This window comes from Nyctereutes procyonoides, unplaced genomic scaffold, assembly GCF_905146905.1.
Source record: "Nyctereutes procyonoides isolate TBG_1078 unplaced genomic scaffold, NYPRO_anot_genome, whole genome shotgun sequence".
Lineage (NCBI taxonomy): Eukaryota > Metazoa > Chordata > Mammalia > Carnivora > Canidae > Nyctereutes > Nyctereutes procyonoides.
Genome location: NW_026575146.1, coordinates 55,562,509 through 55,585,514, shown reverse-complemented (window position 1 = coordinate 55,585,514; position 23,006 = coordinate 55,562,509). Strand labels below are relative to the sequence as shown.

Genomic DNA, 23,006 nt, shown 5'->3' with positions numbered 1-23,006 from the left:
AATGTAAATGGGCACAATCTCCAATCAAAAGATGTAACGATATACTATTATATGTTGGCTAATTGAATTAAAAAGACCTACAGTAATTGAATAGATTTTTTAAAAAAGGCTCATTTATATATTTGCCCATAAGAGATTCACTTCAGATCTAATGGCACACAGACTAAAATATTTATGCATAGGAATTCCTAAATAAATCAGATATTGACAGACTTAAAGGGAAAAATGGACAGCAGTACAATAATAGAAGACTTTAATACTTATATCAATGAATAGGTTATCCAGACAGAAAACCGATAAAATATCAGCCTTAAAGCAACATATGAGGCCAGATGGACTCATTAGGTATGCAGGTAACTCCTGAACGATGAGTTTGACCTGTGTGAGTGGGTCCACTTATATACAGATTTTTTACAATATAATACTGTACATGTATTTTCTGTTCCTTATGATTTTTCTTAACATTTTCTCTAGTTTTTTTATAAGAATATGATATATAGTATAACCTACAAAATATGTATTAATCAACTCTAGTATCAGTATGGCTTCTAGTCAGTGATAGGCTCTTAATAAGTTTTTAGGAACACAAAGGTGATATATGGGTTTTTGACTGCACAGGAGGTCAGTGCCCTAACTCTTGGATTATTCAGGGGTTAATTGTATACAAAGTATATTATCTAAAAGCTGCAGAATACACATTCTTCTCTGCATATGGGTAGGCCTTCAGGATAGGTCACACGTTAGATCACAAAACAAGTCTCAGTAAACTTAAGAAGATTGAAATCAGATCAGGTATCTTCTATAACGATAGTGGTATGAAACAAACCAATTACACGAAGAAAACTGGAAAAATCATAAATATGTGAAAATTAAATAACATACAATGTTATATAATCAATGGGTCAATGAAGAAATCAGACAGGAAATTAAAAATGCCTTGACATAAATGGAAATACAGCATTCCAAAATCTATAGGATGCAGCAAAAGCAGTTCTAAGAGTGAAGTGCACAAAAAGATAACTCTACCTAAAGGAATTAGAAAAACAACAGATAAATGCCACGGTTAGAAGGAAAGAAATAATAGATTCAGAGCAGAAATAAATGAGAGACTAAAAAACTATAGAAAAGATCAATGAAAGAGCTGATTATTTTCAGAAATGAAAGAAGTTAACATACCACAGAAATCAAGGATCAAATAGACTTATGCTAATGAAGTGGGTTAATTCCTAGTAATATACAGTCTCTCAAGACTTAACAATCTTCGGGCAGCCTGGGTGGCTCGGCAGTTTAGTGCCATCTTCGGCCCGGGGCGTGGTCCTGGAGTCCCAGGATTAAGTCCCGCATTGGGCTCCTTGCATGGAGCCCGCTTCTCCCTCTGCCTCTGTCTCTGCCTCTGTGTATGTGTGTGTGTGTTTGTGTGTCATAAATGGATAAAGTCTTTAAAAAAAAAAAAAAAGACTTCCAATCTTCCATGAAGAAGTAGAAAATCTGAATAGATGCATTACTAGTAAGGAGATGTAATCTCTAATCAAAAACCTCCTAGCAAACAAGTACAGGACCAGATGTCTTGATGGGGGAATTCTACCACATATATAAAAAAGGTGTAATACCTATTCTCAAACTATTCCAAAATATTGAAGAGGAGGGAAAGCTTCCAAACTCATGAGGCTAGCATTACTCTGAGAAGGACACCACACAAAAAAATTACAGGCTTGTATCCTTGATGAACATAGATGTAAAAATTCTCAACAAAATATTAGCAAACTGAATTGGACAATGCCTTAAAAGGATCACACACCATGATCAGTGGGATTTATTCCTGGAATGCAAGGATGGTTTAACATCTGCAGATCAGTGTGATACACCCTATAACAAAATGAGTAACAGTCTTGTGATCATCTCAAGTGGGGAGAAGCCTTTGATAAAATTTGGTGTCCATTTATGATAAAAACAAAGTGGGTATAGAGGGAATGTACTTCAATATAATAAGGGCTATATATAACAGACTCATACTCAATGGTGTCAAGTGGGAAGCTTTCCCTCTAAGATCATGAACAAAATAAGAATGCCCACTCTTGCCTGTTCTATTCAATATAGTGTTGGAAGTCCTACCCACAGCAATAACACAAGAAAAAGATAAAAGCATCCAAATTTGAAGAAATAAAACTATTGCTACTTGCAGATAACATAATACTGTATATGGAAGACCGGAAGACCCCAAGAAAAATAAATATAAATAAATATAAATCTCCATTCATATTGCTGTATACAAAATTGGTATACACTTATGTGTTGTGTTTCTATGCGCAAATAATGAAACTGTCAGAAATTAGGAATTCCTTGTGAAAAGCCTAACAAAGCAATGTGTATCAAATAGGATAAAATACCTAGAAATACATTTAACCAAGGAGGTTAAAGACCTGTACATTGAAAACTGTAGGATACTGATGAAAGAAGTTAAATCACAAATAAATGGGGAGTTATTCTATGCTCTTGTCTGGGAGAACTAATACTGTTAAAATGTCCATAGTACCCAATGCAATATACATGTTCAGTGTAAACTCAGAATTATATTTAACTTTTGATTTTATTTTTTTTAAGATTTTATTTATCCATGAGAGACAGAGAGAGAGGCAGAGACATACATAGAGAGAAGCAGGTTCCCTGCAAAGAGCCCGATGTGAGACTCAATCCCAGACCTCAGGTTCGTGGCCTGAGTCAAAGGCAGATGGTCAACCACTGAGCCACCCAGGTATCCCTCTATCAGAATTTTAATGCTATTTTTCACAAAACTAGAACAAATAATTTCTTTAAAGATTTTTAAAAAGTAATCTATACCCAACAGGGGACTTGAATGTACAACCCTGAGATCAAGAGTCACATTGTCTACCAACTGAGACAACCCAGGCACTCCTAGAGCAAATAATTCTAAGGTTTGTGTAGAATCAGAAGATTCTGAATAGCCCAAGCAGTCTTTAGAAAGAAGAGCAAATGGAAGTCCAGACTTCAAACTATACTGCAAAGCTGTAGTATGAAAACAGTATGGTAATGGCATAAAAACAGACACAGATCAATGAAACAGAATAGAGAACCCAGATATAAACCCACACTTTTCTGGCCAATTAATCTATGACAAAGGAGGCAAGAATATACAAGGAAGAAAAGACTGTCCCTTCAATAAATGGTAATGGGAAAACTACACCTAAATGAAAGGAATGAAACTATACTATTGTCTTACATGATATACAAAAATTAGCTCGTAATCGGTAAATATTTGAATGTAAAGCCTGAAACCATAAAATTCCTAGAAGAGAACAGGTGGTTAGCTCCTTGACATCAGTCTTGGCATTGAATTTTTGGATCTATCTCCAAAAGCAAAGGCAACAAAAGCAAAATCAGTAAGTGGGACTATATCAAACTAAAAGACATCTGCACAGCAAAGGAAACCATCAATAAAATGAAAAGGCAGTCTACTGACGGGAGAAAATATGTACAAATCCTATATCTGATAAGAGGTTAATATCCGAAATGTATAAAGAACTCAATAGCAAAAAAAAAAAAAACAAAAAAAAACAAAAAACAAAAAACAAAAAAAAAAACAAAAACAAACAGATTGAAAAGAAGGCAGAGGATCTAAACAAATATTTTTCCAAAGAATATATACAAATGGGCAACAAGCACATGAGAAGATGCTCAACTAATTTTCAGGGAAATGCAAGTCAAAACCACAATATGATACAACTGCATACCTATTAGAATCAAACCAACAAGAAATAAGTGTTGGCAAGGATGCATAGAAGAGGGAACCCTGGGCAGCCCCAGTGGCGCAGCGGTTTAGCGCCACCTGCAGCCCGGGGTGTGATCCTGGAGACCTGGGATCGAGTCCCATGTCGGGCTTCCTTCATGGAGCCTGCTTCTCCCTCTGCCTGTGTTCTCGCTCTCTCTCTCTCTCTGAATAAATAAATAAATAATTTTTTTAAAAAAAAAAGAAAAGGGAACCCTTCTACACTATTGGGAATGCAAATTGGTGCAACCGGTATAGTAAAACAGTATGGTGATTCCTCGGAACATTAAAAATAGAACTATCATGTGATCAGCTGTTTCATTTGTCGGTGTTTTTTTTTTTTTTTAAGAAAATGAAAACACTAATTTGAAAAGGTATTTGCACTCTTATGTTCATTGCAGCATTATTTACAATAGCCAAGATGTGGAAACAAATGTGTCTGTCAATGGATGAATAAAGATGATGTGATAATATATATACATATAGATAGATAGATATAGATAGATATATAGACAACGGCCTTGCCGTTTGCAACAACAGGGATGGACTTTGAGGGTATTATGCTATGGGAAATACATTTATCTGTGGAACCTAAGAAACAAACAAAACTCAGATACAGGGAACAAATTGATGGTTATCAGAGGGGAAAGGGGTTAGAGGACTGAAGGGGATGAAGGGAGTCAGTTATATGGTGTTGGATGGTAACTAGATTTACTGTGGTGATCACTTTGTAATGCATACAAATACTGAACTGCATACAAATACTGAGTCATTATGCCATCCACCTGAAACTAAATTCCTATACCATTTTACCTTAATTAAAAATGTCTTTTGTGGACAGCCCGGGTGGCTCAGCAGTTTAGCACCGCCTTCAGCCCAGGGTCTGATCCTGGAGACTCAGGATGGAATCCCATGTTGGGTTCCCTGCATGGAGCCTGCTTCTCCCTCTGCCTATGCCTGTGCCCCCCCCCCTCTCTCTATTATGATTCAATAAAATAAAATCCTTAAAAAAATGTCTTTTGTATATGTGAACCACCTAATGATAGCCAACACATATTAGGTACTTCACAAATCAACTGTTAATATCACTAGAATGAACTATCTAATAAATTGCTCAATAAAAGGTAGGCAAAAGCAAAAAAAAAAAAGTATGTAATTGAAAAAAGAGAGCTTGAGAGAAATGAAGGAACCCTGAATATCAGAAAAATGCTTTTCACCGGAAGGGATATGAGTTAAGGGGAAAAAAGGTTTATAAAGAACATAAACAAATGGGACAAGTTGTTTTTTGAATTCTATGTGTCAGTTCAGAGTATTTCTTGACTCCCTGATATAAAGGACCCTGATAAAGGAAGGATGAATACTTGTGCTTATTCCCATCTCCTGGTTTTGGTGGATTTATTCTATGCTGTGTTGTTAAGATTTTTTTTTAAAGGAATTTATTTTTTTATTTGAGAGAGAGGTAGCAAGAGATAACATGAGTGGGGAGGAGAGGGAAAAGCAGACACCCCCACTGAACGGGGTGCTGGATGTAGGGCTCAGTCCCAGGACCCCAGGATCATGACCTGAGCTGAATGCAGATGCTTAACCAACTGAGCTACCCAGGCACCCCTGTTGTCAAGATTTCTAACATCTATATTCTCTCACACTTTGTTTAGTTCTGTTTTAAACCGTTTTAGTCCTCATTACCTCAGTACTGTGGCTTCTCCATTCCTGAGTTGACAAATCTCTTGATTGAGTCTATTTCAGGGTTAGGTAATTGCTTCAAGCTATAGGTGGCATGTTCCTTGAGTTCTTTTTAATTTTTTAAAAGATTTATTCATTTGAGGGACGCCTGGGTGGTTCAGTGGTTGAGCATCTGCCTTTGGCTCAGGGTGTGATCCTGGAGTCACAGGATTGAGTCCCGCATTGGGACCCTGCTTCTCCCTCTGCCTGTGTCTCTGCCTCTCTCTCTGTGTCTCTCATAAATAAATAAAATGTTTTTAAAAAATTTATTCATTGAGAGAGAGACAGAGTCAGGAGCAGGGCCAGAGGGAGAGGGAGAGAAGATTCCAAGCAGACTCCTTGCCGAGCACAGAGCGTGACATGGGGCTCAGTGTCATGACCCTGAGATCACAACCTGAGCTGAAGCCCAGAGTTGGACAGATAAGCACCCAGGCACCAACCAGGCACCCCTGTTGCTTGTGTTCTTGCATACTTGCTTGAGAATGCTTGTCTTTTGTTTTTATACTTGAAGGATGACTAGGTATAAAATTTCCAGATCACAGGTTCCTTCTCTAAGAACATGGAAAATATTGCTCCTTGATTTTGTATTTTTTGATTGGCAGGATTTCCTTTTTTATTCATTAGGAAGGATATGTGAGTGATATATTTTTTGAGCTTTAATGCTGTTGTTTCCTCTAATGCTTTGAGTATGTCTACCTGATGTTTTCATTGTTGAAAAACAACTCGGCAGGAGGTGATATCCTTAGGGAACACTTGTATTAGAATTTTGTGGTCATTATTATATTGGGGCAAGGAATGCTACTGTAGAAAAGTCTGATTTTTTTTCTGCCTTCTTAAAAGTGACCTGCTTTGTCATCCAAAATGCCTGACAATTTTTTCCTTTATATTAGGAGGTCAGTAATATAACCAAGGTACATCTATGTGTCACTCATAATTATTTTTTTCTTTACACTGTGCTCTTTAATCTGTAGGTTTCTTCATTGAGGGACATTTTCCTTATTTATTACCATGAAGATTTTTTTGTCCAATTATTGGGTCCTATATTTTATGGTACCAGTTTTCCTATTGAATATTATCTTGTTCTCCATACCTTCTGTCTTCTACTTGTTTTGTCTTTTGCTTCTGCATTTACTTTAATCATCTCAGATTGGTCCTCTTTGTCAGAAATTTGGTTTTTACCAGTTTCTGTTCTGTTCTTGATATTTTAAAAGAATTTGTTAAGTAATGATATGTTTGTTGGCTGTATGTTTATTTCTTTAGCACAAACTACCATTTCATATTATTCTGCTTTATCTTGCCCCTTAGAGTTTGTTTTTAATTGATTGTTTTGTTTTTAAGTTCTTTATTATGAATTGGCCTTTGAGAATTTTCTTTTGCTTCCTGGGTTGTTTCCTTCCAGAATGAGTTCTTTGCCATTTATATGCCTTATTCATTTCTTCAACTTTTTCCCTTTATCTTTTTTGTTTCTTCTAAGTTGTTATATAGGTGCATTGTTTTTTCAGCATGTTGGTGCTTGATGTAGGAGGCTCAGAGAACATCGGCCTACTTATATATGGTGTTGATGAATTATTTTTAATATTGTACCCATCTTACCTAAACTTATTTTTCTCTTGGGCCTCAATTTGAATGCTGAATATTGCAGGGAGCAGGAGAAGGGACACAAAGAAGCAGGGTAACTGAGAAGCCAGATGGGCTATCTGACTTTTAGGCTCTGCTTCCTTAAAGTACCAACTGTTCCCCTTCTGATTTTCCTCTAACTACTCATGAATTCCATACCTTGTGTGGATACATCCTTGAGCTTCAAACCCTTGAGTTCATTTTGCTCTGAGCCCTAGGAAGTGACCCCTCCTCCAAAAATGTGGAAATGGTTAGAAACTTTTACCCTTGCTTGACTTTTCCCCATATTACTTATTCCTTGCTTAGTTCCTCTTCTTTTGAAAGCTGTTTCTGATAAGTATTTGGATTTTATTAACTCTCCCCACAGCCACTTCTTTGTGGAGGTAGAATTAAGAATTATCAGAAGTCACATAGGACTTTCTGTTTCTTATTGAGACTATCACTCTTCAAAATTTGTTACAAGAGGTTGTATATTTGGTTGTTGCTGATAACATTTGGCTTTTAAATTTTTATTTAAATTTTTAGTTTAATCAGTTTTGAATAGGGAGATTTTATAATCTAGCTCAAGGTTTCTTAACCTTGACACAAATGACATTTTGGGTTCGATAGTTCCTTTTCATAGGGGATTGACTTGTGGATTGTAGATGTTTTTGTTTGTTTTTGTGGTTATTGTTGTTGTTTGCATTGTGGAATGGGCAGTCCAGGTGGCTCAGCGGTTTAGCGCCTGCCTTCGGCCTGGGACATGATACTGGAGACCCAGGATCGAGTCCCACCTGCGTGGAGCCTGCTTCTCCCTCTGCCTGTGTCTCTGCCTCTCTCTCTCTCTCTCTCTCTGTCTCTCTCTGTCTTTCATGAATGGATGAATGGAATCTTTAAAAAAAAATATATATCTTCAGGCATTGCCAGATATTCCCTGGGGAGAAAAATCACCCTGGGTTTGGAACTACTGATTAACTTATTCTTTCATCTTTACTCCTCTTGCTAAACACCTGCATCTAAATTTTAAACAGTTCTTTCTTGGGTAGCTTGGTAAGTATTACCAAAGATGCACCTCAAAAGAAAAAAAAAACCCTCATACACTCTTGCAGTTCAACTTAATACTACACGAATGTTAACTGTAGGACTTACAAGCTATCTGAATAGTAATCCATGAGTTAAAAAAAAAATGTTTATGAACAATGTGGAATTTTACTGCGTGAAAAAAATTAAGACCTTTTTTTTAAATGACTTCTTGTTTGGAGTAATGATAGTGTAGATTTATGTTTTTCTCCCCCATTAATTAAAATCATGTTGTTAGCCAAGTAAGTGAAGAAAATTCTTATTGGCAATTCAGTTGTTTCCTGTTTAGGAGACTGACACTCTCCAGTTCTAAGCTAAATAATTGTCATGGTAAAGTAATTTCCTTGAAAAGAACAGGCATTGATTCGCCCCTGTTACTCACAAATCCTATTTCAGTCAAATTGGAAAACTATTAAGTTTTTGGGAAAAAATCAATAGGTATCAGGAAACCATTAGATCTTGTGGCCCTTGCTATATCTTGCATGAGTAATCACTGTAAACAGCTGACAGGTATTTCTCACTGTTGACACAGAGTGATGCTTGGGGGACCACATCTCTTCAGGGTAGGTGGACGGCTTCAGACACTGGAATGAGTTCAGTTATCCTTGTTTTTCCCTAGTCCTCATTCTTTTAGACAGCCCTGTCACTAACTGGACGTGTGATGCTTTGAAAAATCAAATACTTTCTTCACTGCCAGTTTTCTTTCTCTTGTGTAGAGCATACTGATCAGGGCTTCTGGTTTGCCACCAAACCAATTTCTGTCAAAAACAAGGTTTAACTTCTTACTTAGAAATTATTTTTCCTCAGACTCAAATTTTATATCAGTATTGAATTGTGTGAGGTTTTATTAGTAATGCTGTAGATTATATAATTTTACCTTCTCTTTCTCTTCCTTTTTTTTCTATAAAACTTAAAAGCTTTTCTCTTTTTTTGTCAAATGACTTCAGAATTATCTATGTTGTGGTTTGCTTTCCTTTAGAGAGATAATTCATTATTTGTGAGCTGTATGATTATTAAATTTGAGAGAGAAAAAATAAAAATAAGTCCTATATGCACATATAATACCCAGATTATTTGGTAATATCTGTTGGTAGATTATTATGGCACTGATAGAAGCTTGGTATTGGGTTTGTATGTGATAAGAGTTGATCTGTTTTCCTTCCTTCCTCCTTTTTTTTTTTTTTTTTTTTTTTGAGGAAAAGGGAGAAAGGAAGAAATGAGTATAAAGAGTAAAGGAATTGTCAATCATTGTAATTTCCATAAAGAAGTTTGGAAAGCCATACTTAATTCGTATATGTGTTCACCTGCTAATTCTGTAAGGACAAATTAAAACAGCATGGACAGAATTATGTTTCTCAGTTTTTTTTTCCCTCAGTTTAAAGAAATATTTTTATTTGATGAATATTATATATATTTTTCAGGTGCTGTAGCTTCTATGTTTTGGGTTGATGCTGAATTAGGGGTTGATATTTATCTTGATGGTAAGTGAAAAAGCAAATATTTTTGTTTTCAAGTACAGTGTTATAGTTAAGATTTTTTTCATTCACATTTTAATCCTCGCATTGTTACTTCTTTTAAATTTGTTTAGTTTGATAATGAAGTGAGACTTTGTTTATAACAGATTACAAAGCCTCAGACAATGGTAGAACTAGATGCTGGATCTTAATGTCACCTCCCAATTAGTGCTTTCACTAAGATTTTCCTTTTAAAATACAATGTAGGAAAAAAAATACGATGTAGGGTTTTTTGTTTTTTTTTAAGATTTATTTATTTATTCATGAGAGACACAGAGAGAAGCAGAGACATAAGCAGAGGGAGAAGGAGAAGCTGTCTCCCTGCGGGGAGCCTGATGGTGGAACTGGATCCTGGATCCCAGGATCAAGCCCTGAGCCAAAGGCAGATGCTCAGCCACTGAGCCACCCAGGTGTCCCTGATGTGGGTTTCTTTTATCCTCTGTTTAATTTATGTACTTAGTATATTAGCAGATGTACAGTATGAGGATCATATTTCTACATTTCATTTTTCCCTTGAAGATAAGAATTAAGCAAAGCCCTCACCCCTTACTTTATTTGCTGTAACACTTTTGGACAATTTTATTCATAGACTTCATTTAAGATATATTAGAAACTTTGTGAATGAAGTTAACTATGCCCCTCTCATCCTTTACCTTTCTTTAAACCAGGTCTTCCTTAGACTAAAGAGTGAAATTTAAAACTGTGCCCGGTCATTTGGTGCTAATATGTGTAGCATGTAGTTGTTTGAATTCCCTAGATATCGTCAAACTCATTCTGCTGTTACCATTTGAAAAAATTATTGAGCTTATAAATTCAGAGATTGCCAAACAAATTGACCTTTTGGAAACTTAGGTACATGTTATGGAAAATATTAGTGGGAGATTCAATGCAAAGTACTGAGAATAAGATCTCTTAAGACATCTCAGATTTGTTAAGCAATAATTTAAATGTTTAGAAAAGTCTTGATTTTGATTATGTGAATATAAACTGGGGGAAAAAGAACCTATCTTGTGTAATTTATCACATTCCACTTTATATTATGGAATTTGTCTCATCATATTTTGGAATGTGAGCTTTTTAAAGGCCAAAGAAATCTTATTTTCTTCTTTATTTAATTTAAAAAATATTATAATCTCTAAAATGCCTTAACATGGTGCTAAGCATTCAGTACACATTTGAAATGTGTTTACTACTTATTGGTGGAATTGAATTAAATTGCATCTTTGTCAAGAGAAAAACCAATACTTTATTGAGTAACATTTGGCAACTGAAATAGGTTAGTTGTGATTTTCATTCTCAAGTATAAAGGTGATTAAAAGATGTATTCCTTTGTAGGTATCATAACTGTTGTGGATTCAAAATATGGATTAAAAGTAAGTTGAAAGATTGCTGTGCATTGCTAATTATTTGTTAAAGCTAGGAATGTGGATTGATTATCTTATTTTTTTCTACATTTTTGTTTGGATATTTTAACAAAAAACTTTTTTTTAAATATCCTGAACGGTAGATGAAATTTGTGTGTCTTTTAATTATTGCATTTTAAAATTATTTTCTGTTACCCTGGTTTGATATGATAGAAATTGGAAGTGTAATATTTTATAATGACTGTATTAAAGGGTACAGTTTGGGTATGTGTAACTCCTCACTGGGATTCAACCCCAATGTTGATGGGTTTTTCTAGTTGATGGAAAAAAGTGAGCTTGATAAAACAGAACTTTTTTTTCTTGTTAAACTGCTATCAGAAATAATTGCATTTAAAAATATAATTGCTTTACCTTATTTTGAAGAAATCAAGATTTATACATAGGTGTAATGAGGAGAAACTCTCCTTTAAAAGTCATCCTCCTGTGAATGTTTTCATAACTATCAAGCTCTCAAATGCATTTAAAGAGACTTCAGTTCATAAAATGTACCTAGTAAGATTTTTATTTTATTTTTTTAAGATTTATTTATTTATTCATGAGAGACACAGAGAGAAAGAGAGGCAGTGACACAGGCAGAGGGAGAGGGAGAAGCAGGCTCCATGCAGGGAGCCTGATGTGGGACTCGATCCTGGGTCTCCAGGATCATGCCCTGGGCTGAAGGCGGCGCTAAACCACTGAGCCACCCAGGCTGCCCTAGTAAGATTTTTAAAAACATACTAGTGCATAAAATAAAACAGTAATTCTCAACTTTCCAAGTGAAATATTACTAGGGAAAAGAGAATGAAATTATCTTCCATCTCCTGGTCCCAGTCTGGAATGTGGATAGCACCCTAAGTAATCCTTTCTAGGAAATGGAGTTGTGTGACTTCAGTCCATGGAGTTGTGTGACTCTTGATCACGGGGTTGTGAGTTCAAGCCTCATGTTGGGTATAGAGATTGCCTAAAAAAATAAAATCTTAGAAAAAAAGTTTTTCTTCCAAACCTTCAATAAAATTCTCTCGGGGTTATATGACAGGCTTGTTAAATGGGTACCAGTATCCCTTCACTGGCCCTTTGGCTCCTTTAGGAATAGAGCAGGCTAATTTGAGATGTTTGGGAAATAATTTCTTTGTAGATTTTAAGTCCAAATTTATTAATCATTTTAGGAATCAAAGAAAGATTCCAAATATTACAGTTTTACTCAGAAAAATTCCGACTGTTCTAAAATCGTTTTATTTCTAACAAAATGTTTATGGGGGAAGCAAAATACATCAAATTCTTCACTCTGAATGTTTATTGTAGGCATATTTGAATGAATCTCTTATGTATATTTATTATCAAATTTGAGATGCCTACAGGAGATAAGTTTTTTGTTCTTTTGATAGACTTAAAGTATTGAGAGTTATTGAGAGTTAAACTCTTTATGTATTTATGATTACAGGAATAATTTTATATGTATATTTAGATGTGCAGAGGAGTTAAATAGAATCTATTGCCAGTGTAATTGAGGCCATATAAACAAAGCAACATTCTGAATAATGCAAACACAGTAAACGTTTAACCTTCTGCCACCTTGATAAAACCTCTTAAATTATTAAATCAATATACCTACACAAAACTGACATACTGTCAGGATAATGGAAACTTTAGATTTTCTAAGTCAGATGCCAGATAAATAACTTTTCTTTTATATAAAGAATTTGCCCACTTGTCCAATTCCTCTGGATGCAAAGCTTGACCTCAGTAGCTGCTTGTGATTCAGAGAATTCTGAGGCAGTACAAGTAATGACACTTGGATAATGGGCAGCAATTTAAGGGTGTCATGCTTCACAGAGCCAGCCCATCACAAGTAAAGCTGAGAAATGGTACCCTGTGGCCAGGCAGCCAAATTGAAACTGAAATGGTAATTGATATCATGGGCTATCACTCTAATGGGATTGTCACCCATTGATCTGAAATATTCATTTTTTAATCACGGGCAAAGAATTGGACAACTTCAAATGACAGCTCTCTATTCTCAGGACTTGACACCCAGGCTACCAACATTGTTCTTTTCAGTTCTACAAACGTGACAGCATTTAATGCAATAGAATCAATGGATGAAGTTACACAGGAAAGGTCAAGCGAGAGGTTTCTTTTTGGCTCTTCTGTTATATTGCACTAGCTGTTGAAACAATTCAGTCAGAAAACAGTTTGGCTTGGAAAAGACTAGAAAAATAAATAGACTGACATTATGCAATAATCATTTTCTAGCAGCTGAAATAGCATCAGATCTATAATCCAATCCTTTAGAAAGAGAGAGCTGCTTACTGCTGCTTTTTTAAAATGTAGTCTGACATCTTTGACACTAGATTTCTTTCCAGTTTGGTCAACAACAATGTTTCCCCCATCTTTCTCTCTTCTTTCCCATCCACCTTGTTTCTGTTCTGCAGAAAAGGACACCCAGTAGCCATTCTTGAAGTCATGTCTACCTTGGTGTTATTTCAAAGGGTTTCTTTCACAGTAAGAGAGAAAGAAATCTTACACTCTTACTGTGTGCTGACTTGGAGGGTTGAATATTGACTCTTTGGATGTGTTGGATTAATTAGTACCAAAATCTTTTTTCTCTTTCCTAATATATAAGCAAAAGCCATAGTTTCTCAGCAGAGATAAGGAATCCTTTGGGCGTGTGTGTGCGTGTGTATTCACACATATGCACTCTAAAATTTGGGGGGGGGGGGATTGCAAATATTTTCCTTCCTTGCCTGTACAAGTAGAATAGAATACCAGAATTCCCATTTTTTAACATAAATGGAAGTTATCCGACTGAATCATTGATACTGGAGAATGTCCTCTTGAGAAACAGTGGTTTTAGTCTTTTTTGCAGTTTGACTTGGGGAAGTAGGAAGTTACATAAGGGAAATAAATGTTGGTAAATATTTATATGATAAAATAAATGTTAATGTGCATTTATTATTTATGTTTCCATAATAACCATATATGCATAGAACAGGGCTTTTTATCTCTTTTTCTATAATTATGTATGATTATAACATGTCTTATCTGTAATAGATTGTACATATTGGCCTATTTTTATTTTGGGTATTTTAACTTGTTTTTATTTTTGATGCTTCTTGACTTCCTGAAGATAGTAAAATATTGGTTTTTCCAAGTTAACTTTTGAGTGTAGATTTCTAATCTTCTGGAGAAGTAAATGCATTAAAAATAAAACATGGATTACTTGTGAAACTATTAGTTCTATTTAGGTATGGAAATGAAAAACCAAAATCTCTTATTTTCTTGCCATATCTTTTTTTATAACCCACTAACTCACAGCCAGAGAGCCCCAAATTCATATGTAAATAAAGCTTCCAAAAGGTCAACAATGTAGTACTTTGAAAAATATTCCAAATTTTTGAAAGAACTAGTATATTCCAGGATCTTTCAGGAACAGATAGCTTATGAAAAATACATCTTTGTTAAATATACACCACTGAATAGAAAGGGATTTGTTGCTGCACATCAAATAGAATATTTCAAATAACATCCACTTATCTTTGTCAACAAATAGGTGTGTTAACTATAGTTCATTCAACAAATATTTTTTTAGCCTGTGCCAGTTATTATTTCCAGAATGGTGAGAGCCCTTATTCTCTATAGGACATTAATAATAGGGTTTACAGTAGCCTCAGGTCAAGAATAACTAGTAAAAATAGTAAACTTTGTCTTTTGGCAAGGAACAGTTTTTGATACAATACTCTAATAATAAAAATATAATTTGTAATTTTTAGGTAATCTCTATGAGTATACTCTTACATGATTGTTAACATTTATGTAACATCTGTATACAAGACTGATTTTATATGACATAAAAAGCTTTCATTCATAAGTTTTTAAAATAATGGTCATTTTACTTCAATTGAGCTTGTTTTCAGTTTTTGGAAAATTCCCCTATCATAGGGTATCCTGTGACAGTGACAGTATTAGATTTAGTTTCTTCTTTTGTAAAATGAGAATAGCTATTTCCTTGAATTATTATGAAGGCTAAATGAATTAATGTCTGTAAAAGGATTTAAGAATTTATGAAGTTTGATTTCAAATACAAAGAATGTTAATATAATCAAATTGTCTCTAACCTCAGTAAACAGCTTTTTATTGTGAGGGTTGAAGTAATGAAGGTGAAACATTTTGCGGAGATGAGCCTTATGGCATTGATGCCTTTAGGAATTTAAATAGGATTGTGGACAAATAATAACTGCTTCTGGAGAGATAAAAGCTTCCTTGTAGGCCCCTAAATTAGTGTCATAGTATTTTTTTGGAGCTAGTAGTATTTTTTTGACCTCTGGAGAGGGTCAGCAAAGTCAACAGTTGCCCTGAGAGGCCATGTCACTAAAGTGTGGGTTTCTCTAAGTGATAAACTGCTCTTAGGCTAGGATTGGGGCTGTGGCCTTCCCTTGTTTCGAGGGCATATGAAGGGCTCAGCACTGAATCCATATTGTATGTGATGCTAGGATGAGAAGTGGGATGTGGGACTGGAATGGACAGAAGTGTATTAGATTTTAAGGAAGTCTAATTTTAGTGGTTATCTCTTTTTTAAAAAAATAAAATAAAATAATGAATATTTAGAAGAAAAACAGTTTTGAGAAAAGAAAAAGGCCTATACTTTGACAAAAGCCTATTGCTTTTTGTTTTTATTGACATTATTTAAATCTAGAGGTTTTCCTTTTAAGAAAAAGGAGATAGCAGGGGAACAATTTCAGTCCTTCCCCCCCTCCTCTCAAAAACCCAACAGGTTCACTATAGGAAAACAATTACAAATGGGGATTAAAATGCTTTAAGTTAGAAAAATTAGTTCTGCATTTGCATGCTCAGTGATAGAACTTGTTGAAATCTATATTAGAAGCAAGAAAGGAGTCTCCAAAGTAAAATTCATTGTGTTGATATTAACATTTATGTTTTCCCACAGTAACTTTTTTCAAACTTTGTTTTTTGTTTAGCATTTAGAAGAAGAAAAACCTGATGGCCTTATCAATGAAGCTTCCAGGTATTCATATTTAAAGTACATACTGCTTACTGGGGGCACCTGTGTGGGTGGTTCAGCATACCATGATCCCTGGGTCCTGGATCAATCACCACGTTGGGCTACTTGCTTCTCCGTCTACCTCTGCCCCTGCTTGTACTCTATCTCATTCTCTCTTTGTCACATAAATAAAGTATTAAAAAAAAATAAAGTATATATTGATTACTAGCGAATTGGAAAGAAGAAATTATTATGAACACCCAAACCAAAGTGAGAAATACAAAAACATAGTAAAGGAAAATTTGTTATCTTTTTTCCCCCGGTAATTGAACTATTGCTGTTTATAATGGTCTGATGACTAAATTTTATTTAAAACTTTTACTATATAGCATAAAATGAGTGTTGGGCACAGCAGTTCTCTGAGAGGAGCTTAGGAACAGTGGAATATTTAAAACTAATTTTTTGTTCTTATGTAATTTCATTGGGATTGAAGAGGATTATAAAGAAAAGAATTGGTTCGTTTACTGCCTTCTTCAACAGTAATTCATTTGATTCACATATTCACTGTTATTTAGAACAACAGAGGGACAAATATGGAAATAGTTTTAATTTGCATTTAGAACATTTTTTTGTTTAGATACCTTTATGTTCCTAATTGGGTTGTCTTTAGGCTTAGAAATATTTAACTTAGTGTGCCTACCCTAAGCATTCTTGCTAATGGAGGAAAAAGCTTTGCCATACAGCACAGTTGCTAAGTCTGCTGCTGGGGTGAAGGGGGGAGGCTCTTTGACGTTTGCTAAGGATGATCCAAACATTAATAATAGATTGCCAGCAAGTAGTTGGCTCCCTCTCATTTTGGAGTGTGGTGCTCTGTGGTGCTGTAATCCTGCCTGAACACTGCATTGGGTATATAGGTATAATTCAGTTTAATCTGAATTAAATTATTACTTAAACATTTTTGTAAGTTTATTTATTAAAATATATTCATTATAGAAAATGTAATGTAAATAAATAAGCCAAATAGAAAATAGTGAAGTGTCATAAAAGCCACAATGAAGATGAGGCACCTGGGTGGCTCATTCAGTTTAAGTGACTTGATTTCAGCTCAGGTAAAGGTCTTAGGGTATGAGAGATCTAGCCTGTGTTGGGCTCTGTGCTCAGCAGGGAGTCTGCTTCTCTCCTTTTCCCTCTGCCCCTTCCCTCCACTTGTGCTCTCTCTTTCAACTAAATAAACCTTTTTAAAAAAGCCAAAATAAAGTAAAACATAGAAGTCCTCCGATTTAAATATAGCAACTCTTTATATTTTGAGATGTCCACATTAAATCTTTATTCATAGAACACTTAAACAAAAATGGGATTGTGATGTATATACTACAATACTTGGTATATACTTCAATACTTGGTTTTTCAATGAATTAAAGTTCATTTATTTTTGAGAATTTGGGTATGTTCTTGAAACAAATGATGATATCTTCAAGTAGCATAAAACTAGAATTAGGGATAAATAGCCTAGTGATTAAAATTTCCTGAAGAATTGAGGAAAATTTAAAGAATCTCAGTTCTCTACTTCTGTTAATAGAAAAAGAACTTCTATTTATAGTAAGCTATTTTGTTATCTAGCATTCTGTCAATGGGATTCTTTAACTTGAATGTGTATCTATTTTACAGAGAAAATACATATTTATAGTGATGAAAAAGACATTTGTCCAAGATCTTGATGTATCTTCTGAAGTGTAGTTTTAAAAAAATGGTTTGGTGTTCATGTTAATTTGTTTTATTTCCTTGAAAATTCTAGGTAATAACATGGAATATTTTAATCAGTAGACTATCCATGTTTGACCATATTGAATATCTGACTTTTTTGCATTTCTTTACAAAATTATGAGTTGAAAATAATCCTTGATTGTAAACATTTGGGAATACTTTGTAGTTTCAGAGTAACAAGTGAGAGCACTTCGGAAATATCTTTTGAATGAATACATGTGAAATCTGAATTTAATAGTGATAGATGCAATTTATTCTTACTGTTTGAAGCATAATAAATAGTAAATTCACTTACTGTATAGAGTACTATATAGTTCTTAATGCTATTTGATCTGAAGGAGGTGTTGCTATTTTTAATTTCTTAACATTTCTCTTGACATCTGTTCTTTGTTTGCTAATTTAGGCAAGTCGCTTTGGCAGATATCATCATCATTAATAAAACAGACTTGGTTTCAGAAGAGGATTTAAGCAAATTAAGAGCAGCCATTAGGTATGAAATTTTAAGTGTTAATTACCTACAGATCCAAAGTGTACTATACAAAATACTAGTATATTATCCTGTAGAAACTTAAGTTCAAGGTTGACCTGCATCAAGTATCATTTGGGAATCATTTATTGTTGATGTCTGATTGGCTATTATGTAAATGGCAATATATAGAATTATTCCCCATTTCTCACAAAATGGAGTTAGAACATAGACTAATATTCAGGATCTTCTGACTCCATCCTCCTTTTCTGGTCTTCTCTTTGACTCTCTCCCTACAGGAAGCTCTCTAACTTTACTCAGGGTGACTTACTTTCCCATGAATGTGTCTTGCCAGATCCTTTATTTACTCTTACGTGCTCTCACTCCGCCAATCCTTGAATTCCTTCGTTGTCTCTGTTTTTCTTTGCTTTCTTTTTTTGTTTATCATAAGCAATTTTATCCATTCTCTAGAGTTCTCCCAATGCCCCCTCCCTCACTCCTCTGTGAAGTCTCCCCTGACTCAGGTGGTCTCCTTTCCCTGAGCCCTCACTGATTTGTCTTCCCTGACTGTCAACTAAACATGCCTGTCTTTCAGCTTTGGTTTGATGTCTTCAGTGTCCGTGGCCAAGGTTGGTCAATGTAGGACAAGATGAATGGTACTCACTCAGATGTGCTAAATGACCCAACAGTCATTTGGACTTTTCAAATGGCATTTGAGTTCAGGGACTTTGAATTATTTTTTAAGACCTAAGTTAATAAATGTCATCTTCAAAGAGACAGTCAGTAGCCTTTATTATTATTCATTTCTAATGGGTGTAATCTGCTGACATCAGATTTTGATTCTGTTTATATAGCGTGTTATAAATTGAATCAGTAAAGATAAGGCTTATAAGAAGATTGCCTACAGTGATTAATGATTGAAGAAGGAAATTTCCTATTTTTCTGTATATTTGTTTTATCTTAATAATAATACCCTTTGAGTCTTTACTATGAAAAACTGTAATACTGTCTCCATGTGGAGGGCAGGTAGTGCTGCATAGTGGGTTTTGGTTTTTTCTTTGGAAGATTTTATTTTATTCATGAGAGACACAGGCAGAGGGAGAAGCAGGCTCCATGCAGGGAGCCCGACATGGGACTCGATCCTGGATCTCCAGGATCACGCCCTCGGCTAAAGGCGGCACTAAACCACTGAGCCACCCAGGCTGCCCACTGCATAGTATTTAAGATGATGAACTTTGGAATCTGGTTGGGTTCTACTTTTTGTCTGTTTTTTGCTGTGTTCTTTTTTTTTTTTTAATTATTTTTTTATTGGAGTTCAATTTGCCAACATACAGCATATCACCTAGTGCACATCCCATCAAGTGCCCCCTCAGTGCCTGTCACCCAGTCACCCCAACCCCCCGCCCACCTCCCTTTACGCTACCCATTGTTCGTTTCCCAGAGTTAGGTGTCTCTCATGTTCTGTCACCCTCACTGATATTTCCCACTCATTTTCTCTCCTTTCCCCTTTATTCCCTTATAACTATTTTTTATATTCCCCAAATGAATGAGACTGTATAAAGTTTGTCCTTCTCTGATTGACTTATTTCACTTATAATAATACCCCCCAGTTCCATCCACATTGAAGCAAATGGTGGATATTTGTTGTTTCTAATGGCTGAGTAATATTCCATTGTATACATAGACCACAGCTTCTTTATCCATTGATCTTTTGATGGACACTGAGGCTCCTTCTGCAGTGTGGCTATTGTGGACGTTGCTGCTATAAACATTGGGGTGCAGGTGTCCCGGCGTTTCACGGCATCTGTATTTTTGGGGTAAATCCCCAGCAGTGCAATTGCTGGGTTGTAGGGTAGTTCTATTTTTAACTCTTTGAGGAACCTTCACACAGTTTTCCAGAGTGGCTGTACCAGTTCACATTCCCACCAACAGTGCAAGAGGGTTCCCCTTTCTCCACATCCTGTCCAACATTTGTTGTTTCCTGTCTTGTTAATTTTCCCCATTCTCACTGGTGTGAGGTGGTATCTCATTGTGGTTTTGATTTGTATTTCCCTGATGGCAAGTGATGCGGAGCATTTTCTTCTGTGCTTGTTAGCCATGTCTATGTCTTCCTCTGTGAAATTTCTGTTCATGTCTTTTGCCCATTTCATGATTGGATTGTTTGTTTCTTTGCTGTTGAGTTTAATAAGTTCTTTTTAGATCTTGGAAACTAGCCCTTTATCTGATATGTCATTTGCAAATATCTTCTCCCATTCTGTAGGTTGGCTTTTAGTTTTGTTGACTGTTTCTTTTGCTGTGTAGAAAGCTTTTTATCTTGATTAAATCCCAATAATTCATTTTTGCTTTTGTTTCCCTTGCCTTCATAGATGTATCTTGCAAGAAGTTGCTGTGGCCAAGTTCAAAAAGGGTGTTGCCTGTGTTCTCCTCTAGGATTTTGATGGAATCTTGTCTCACATTTAGATCTTTCATCCATTTTGAGTTTATCTTTGTGTATGGTGTAAGAGAATGGTCTAGGTTCATTCTTTTCCACATGGCTGTCCAATTTTCCCAGCACCATTTATTGAAGTGACTGTCCTTTTTCCAGTGGATAGCCTTTCCTGCTTTGTCGAGTATTAGTTGACCATAGAGTTGAGGGTCCATTTCTGGATTCTCTGTTCTGTTCCATTGATTTATGTGTCCGTTTTTGTGCTAGTACCATACTGTCTTGATGATCACAGTTTGTTGTACAGCTTGAAATCCGGCGTTGTGATGCCCCCGACTCTCATTTTCTTTTATAATATTCCCCTGGCTATTCGGGGTCTTTTCTGATTCCACACAAATTTTTTTTAATTAATTAATTTATTTATGATAGTCACAGAGAGAGAGAGAGAGAGAGAGAGGCAGAGACACAGGCAGAGGGAGAAGCAGACTCCATGCACTGGGAGCCCGATGTGGGATTCGATCCCGGGTCTCCAGGATCGCGCCCTGGGCCAAAGGCAGGCGCTAAACTGCTGCGCCATCCAGTGATCCCTAATTCCACACAAATCTTAAGATGATTTGTTCCAACTCTCTGAAGAAAGTCCATGGTATTTTGATAGGGATTGCATTAAATGTGTAAATTGCCCTGGGTAGCATTGACACTTTCACAATATTAATTCTTCCATTCCATGAGCATGGAATATTTTTCCATCTCTTTGTGTCTTCCTCAATTTCTTTCAGAAGTGTTCTGTAGTTTTTAGGGTATAGATCCTTTACCTCTTTGGTTAGGTTTATTCCTAGGTATCTTATGCTTTTGGGTGCAATTGTAAATGGGATTGACTCCTTAATTTCTCTTTCTTCAGTCTCATTGTTAGTGTATTGAAATGCCACTGATTTCTGGGCACTGATTTTGTATCCTGCCACACTGTGGAATTGCTGTATGAGTTCCAGCAATCTTGGAGTGGAGTCTTTTGGGTTTTCTATGTACAGTATCATGTCATCTGCAAAGAGGGAGAGTTTGACTTCTTTGCCAATTTGAGTGCCTTTTTTTCCTTTTTGTTGCCTGAATGCTGAGGCTAGGATTTCTAGTACTATGTTGAATAGCAGTGGTGAAAGTGGCCGTCCCTGTTGTGGTCCTGATCTTAGGGGAAAGGCTCCCAGTGTTTCCCCATTGAGAATGATATTTGCTGTGGGCTTTTCGTAGATGGCTTTTAAGATGCTGAGGAATGTTCCCTCTATCCCTACACTCTGAAGAGTTTTGATAAGGAATGGATGCTGTATTTTGTCAAATTCTTTCTCTGTATCTATTGAGAGGATCATATGGTTCTTGTTTTTTCTCTTCTTGATATGATTTATCACATTGATGGCTTTACAAGTGTTGAACCAGCCTTGCATCCCGAGGATAAATCCCACTTGGTCATGGTGAATCTTTTTAAAGAATAAAAATTAAAAAAAAAATGCTTTTTTTTTTTAAGATTTTATTTATTTATTAATGAGAGACACAGAGAGATAGAGAGAGAGGCAGAGACACAGGCAGAGGGAGAAGCAGGCTCCATGCAGGGAGCCCGACATGGGACTCGATCCTGGGTCTCCAGGATCATGCCCTGGCCCCAAGGCAGTGCTAAACCAGTGAGCCACCTGGGCTACCCTAATCTTCTTAATGTACTGTTGGATACTATTGGCTAGTATCTTGTTGAGAATTTTTGTATCTGTGTTCATCAAGGATATTGGTCTATAATTCTCCTTTTTGGTGGCGTCTTTGTCTGGTTTTGGAATTAAGGTGATGCTGTGTTCTTTTTAATTCTCCTCTCTAAAATGGGAAATAATATGTACTTCGTTAAGTTTGGTTTAAGTGTTCATGAGACAGTGTTGACAAACTTTGCACAGTGCCTGACACATAGTAAGTGCTCTGTTAGCTACTGTTAAAATTATTAAAGTGTAGTTTTTTTTATCATGGTTTACATAGTATTTTCAAGCTGCAGTGAATAAAAACAGGAAAGAAATAGAAAAATGGTTGATATATTTGAAAAGCCTAGAAAGATGAAAGCAGTGAATGGAGATTACTTCTTTTACCCCTTTTGACACTGGTCTCCTAAATTTTGTTTCTCTTTCCCAAATCTTCTACATCATTGTGATTGCTGGAAAGGAGGACATAAATCCATGTAGCAAACATTTTTGGCATGAAAGAAAGGATTATTGCTACTGGACTTATCCATTGCCA

General features: G+C 35.7%; 1 protein-coding gene across 3 annotated transcripts in view; it reads left to right on the top strand.

Annotated features, from left to right (window-relative positions):
• LOC129500181 (putative COBW domain-containing protein 7) overlaps positions 1 to 23,006 on the top strand; it is a 57,302-nt gene that overhangs the window by 13,328 nt on the left and 20,968 nt on the right. For all 3 annotated transcript variants that reach the window (XM_055310334.1, XM_055310335.1, XM_055310336.1), the window contains 4 exons: positions 9,604 to 9,663; positions 11,032 to 11,069; positions 16,076 to 16,122; positions 18,266 to 18,352. In XM_055310334.1, coding sequence (XP_055166309.1) covers positions 9,604 to 9,663; positions 11,032 to 11,069; positions 16,076 to 16,122; positions 18,266 to 18,352 — 232 coding nt within the window. The remainder of the gene's footprint in view (positions 1 to 9,603; positions 9,664 to 11,031; positions 11,070 to 16,075; positions 16,123 to 18,265; positions 18,353 to 23,006) is intronic.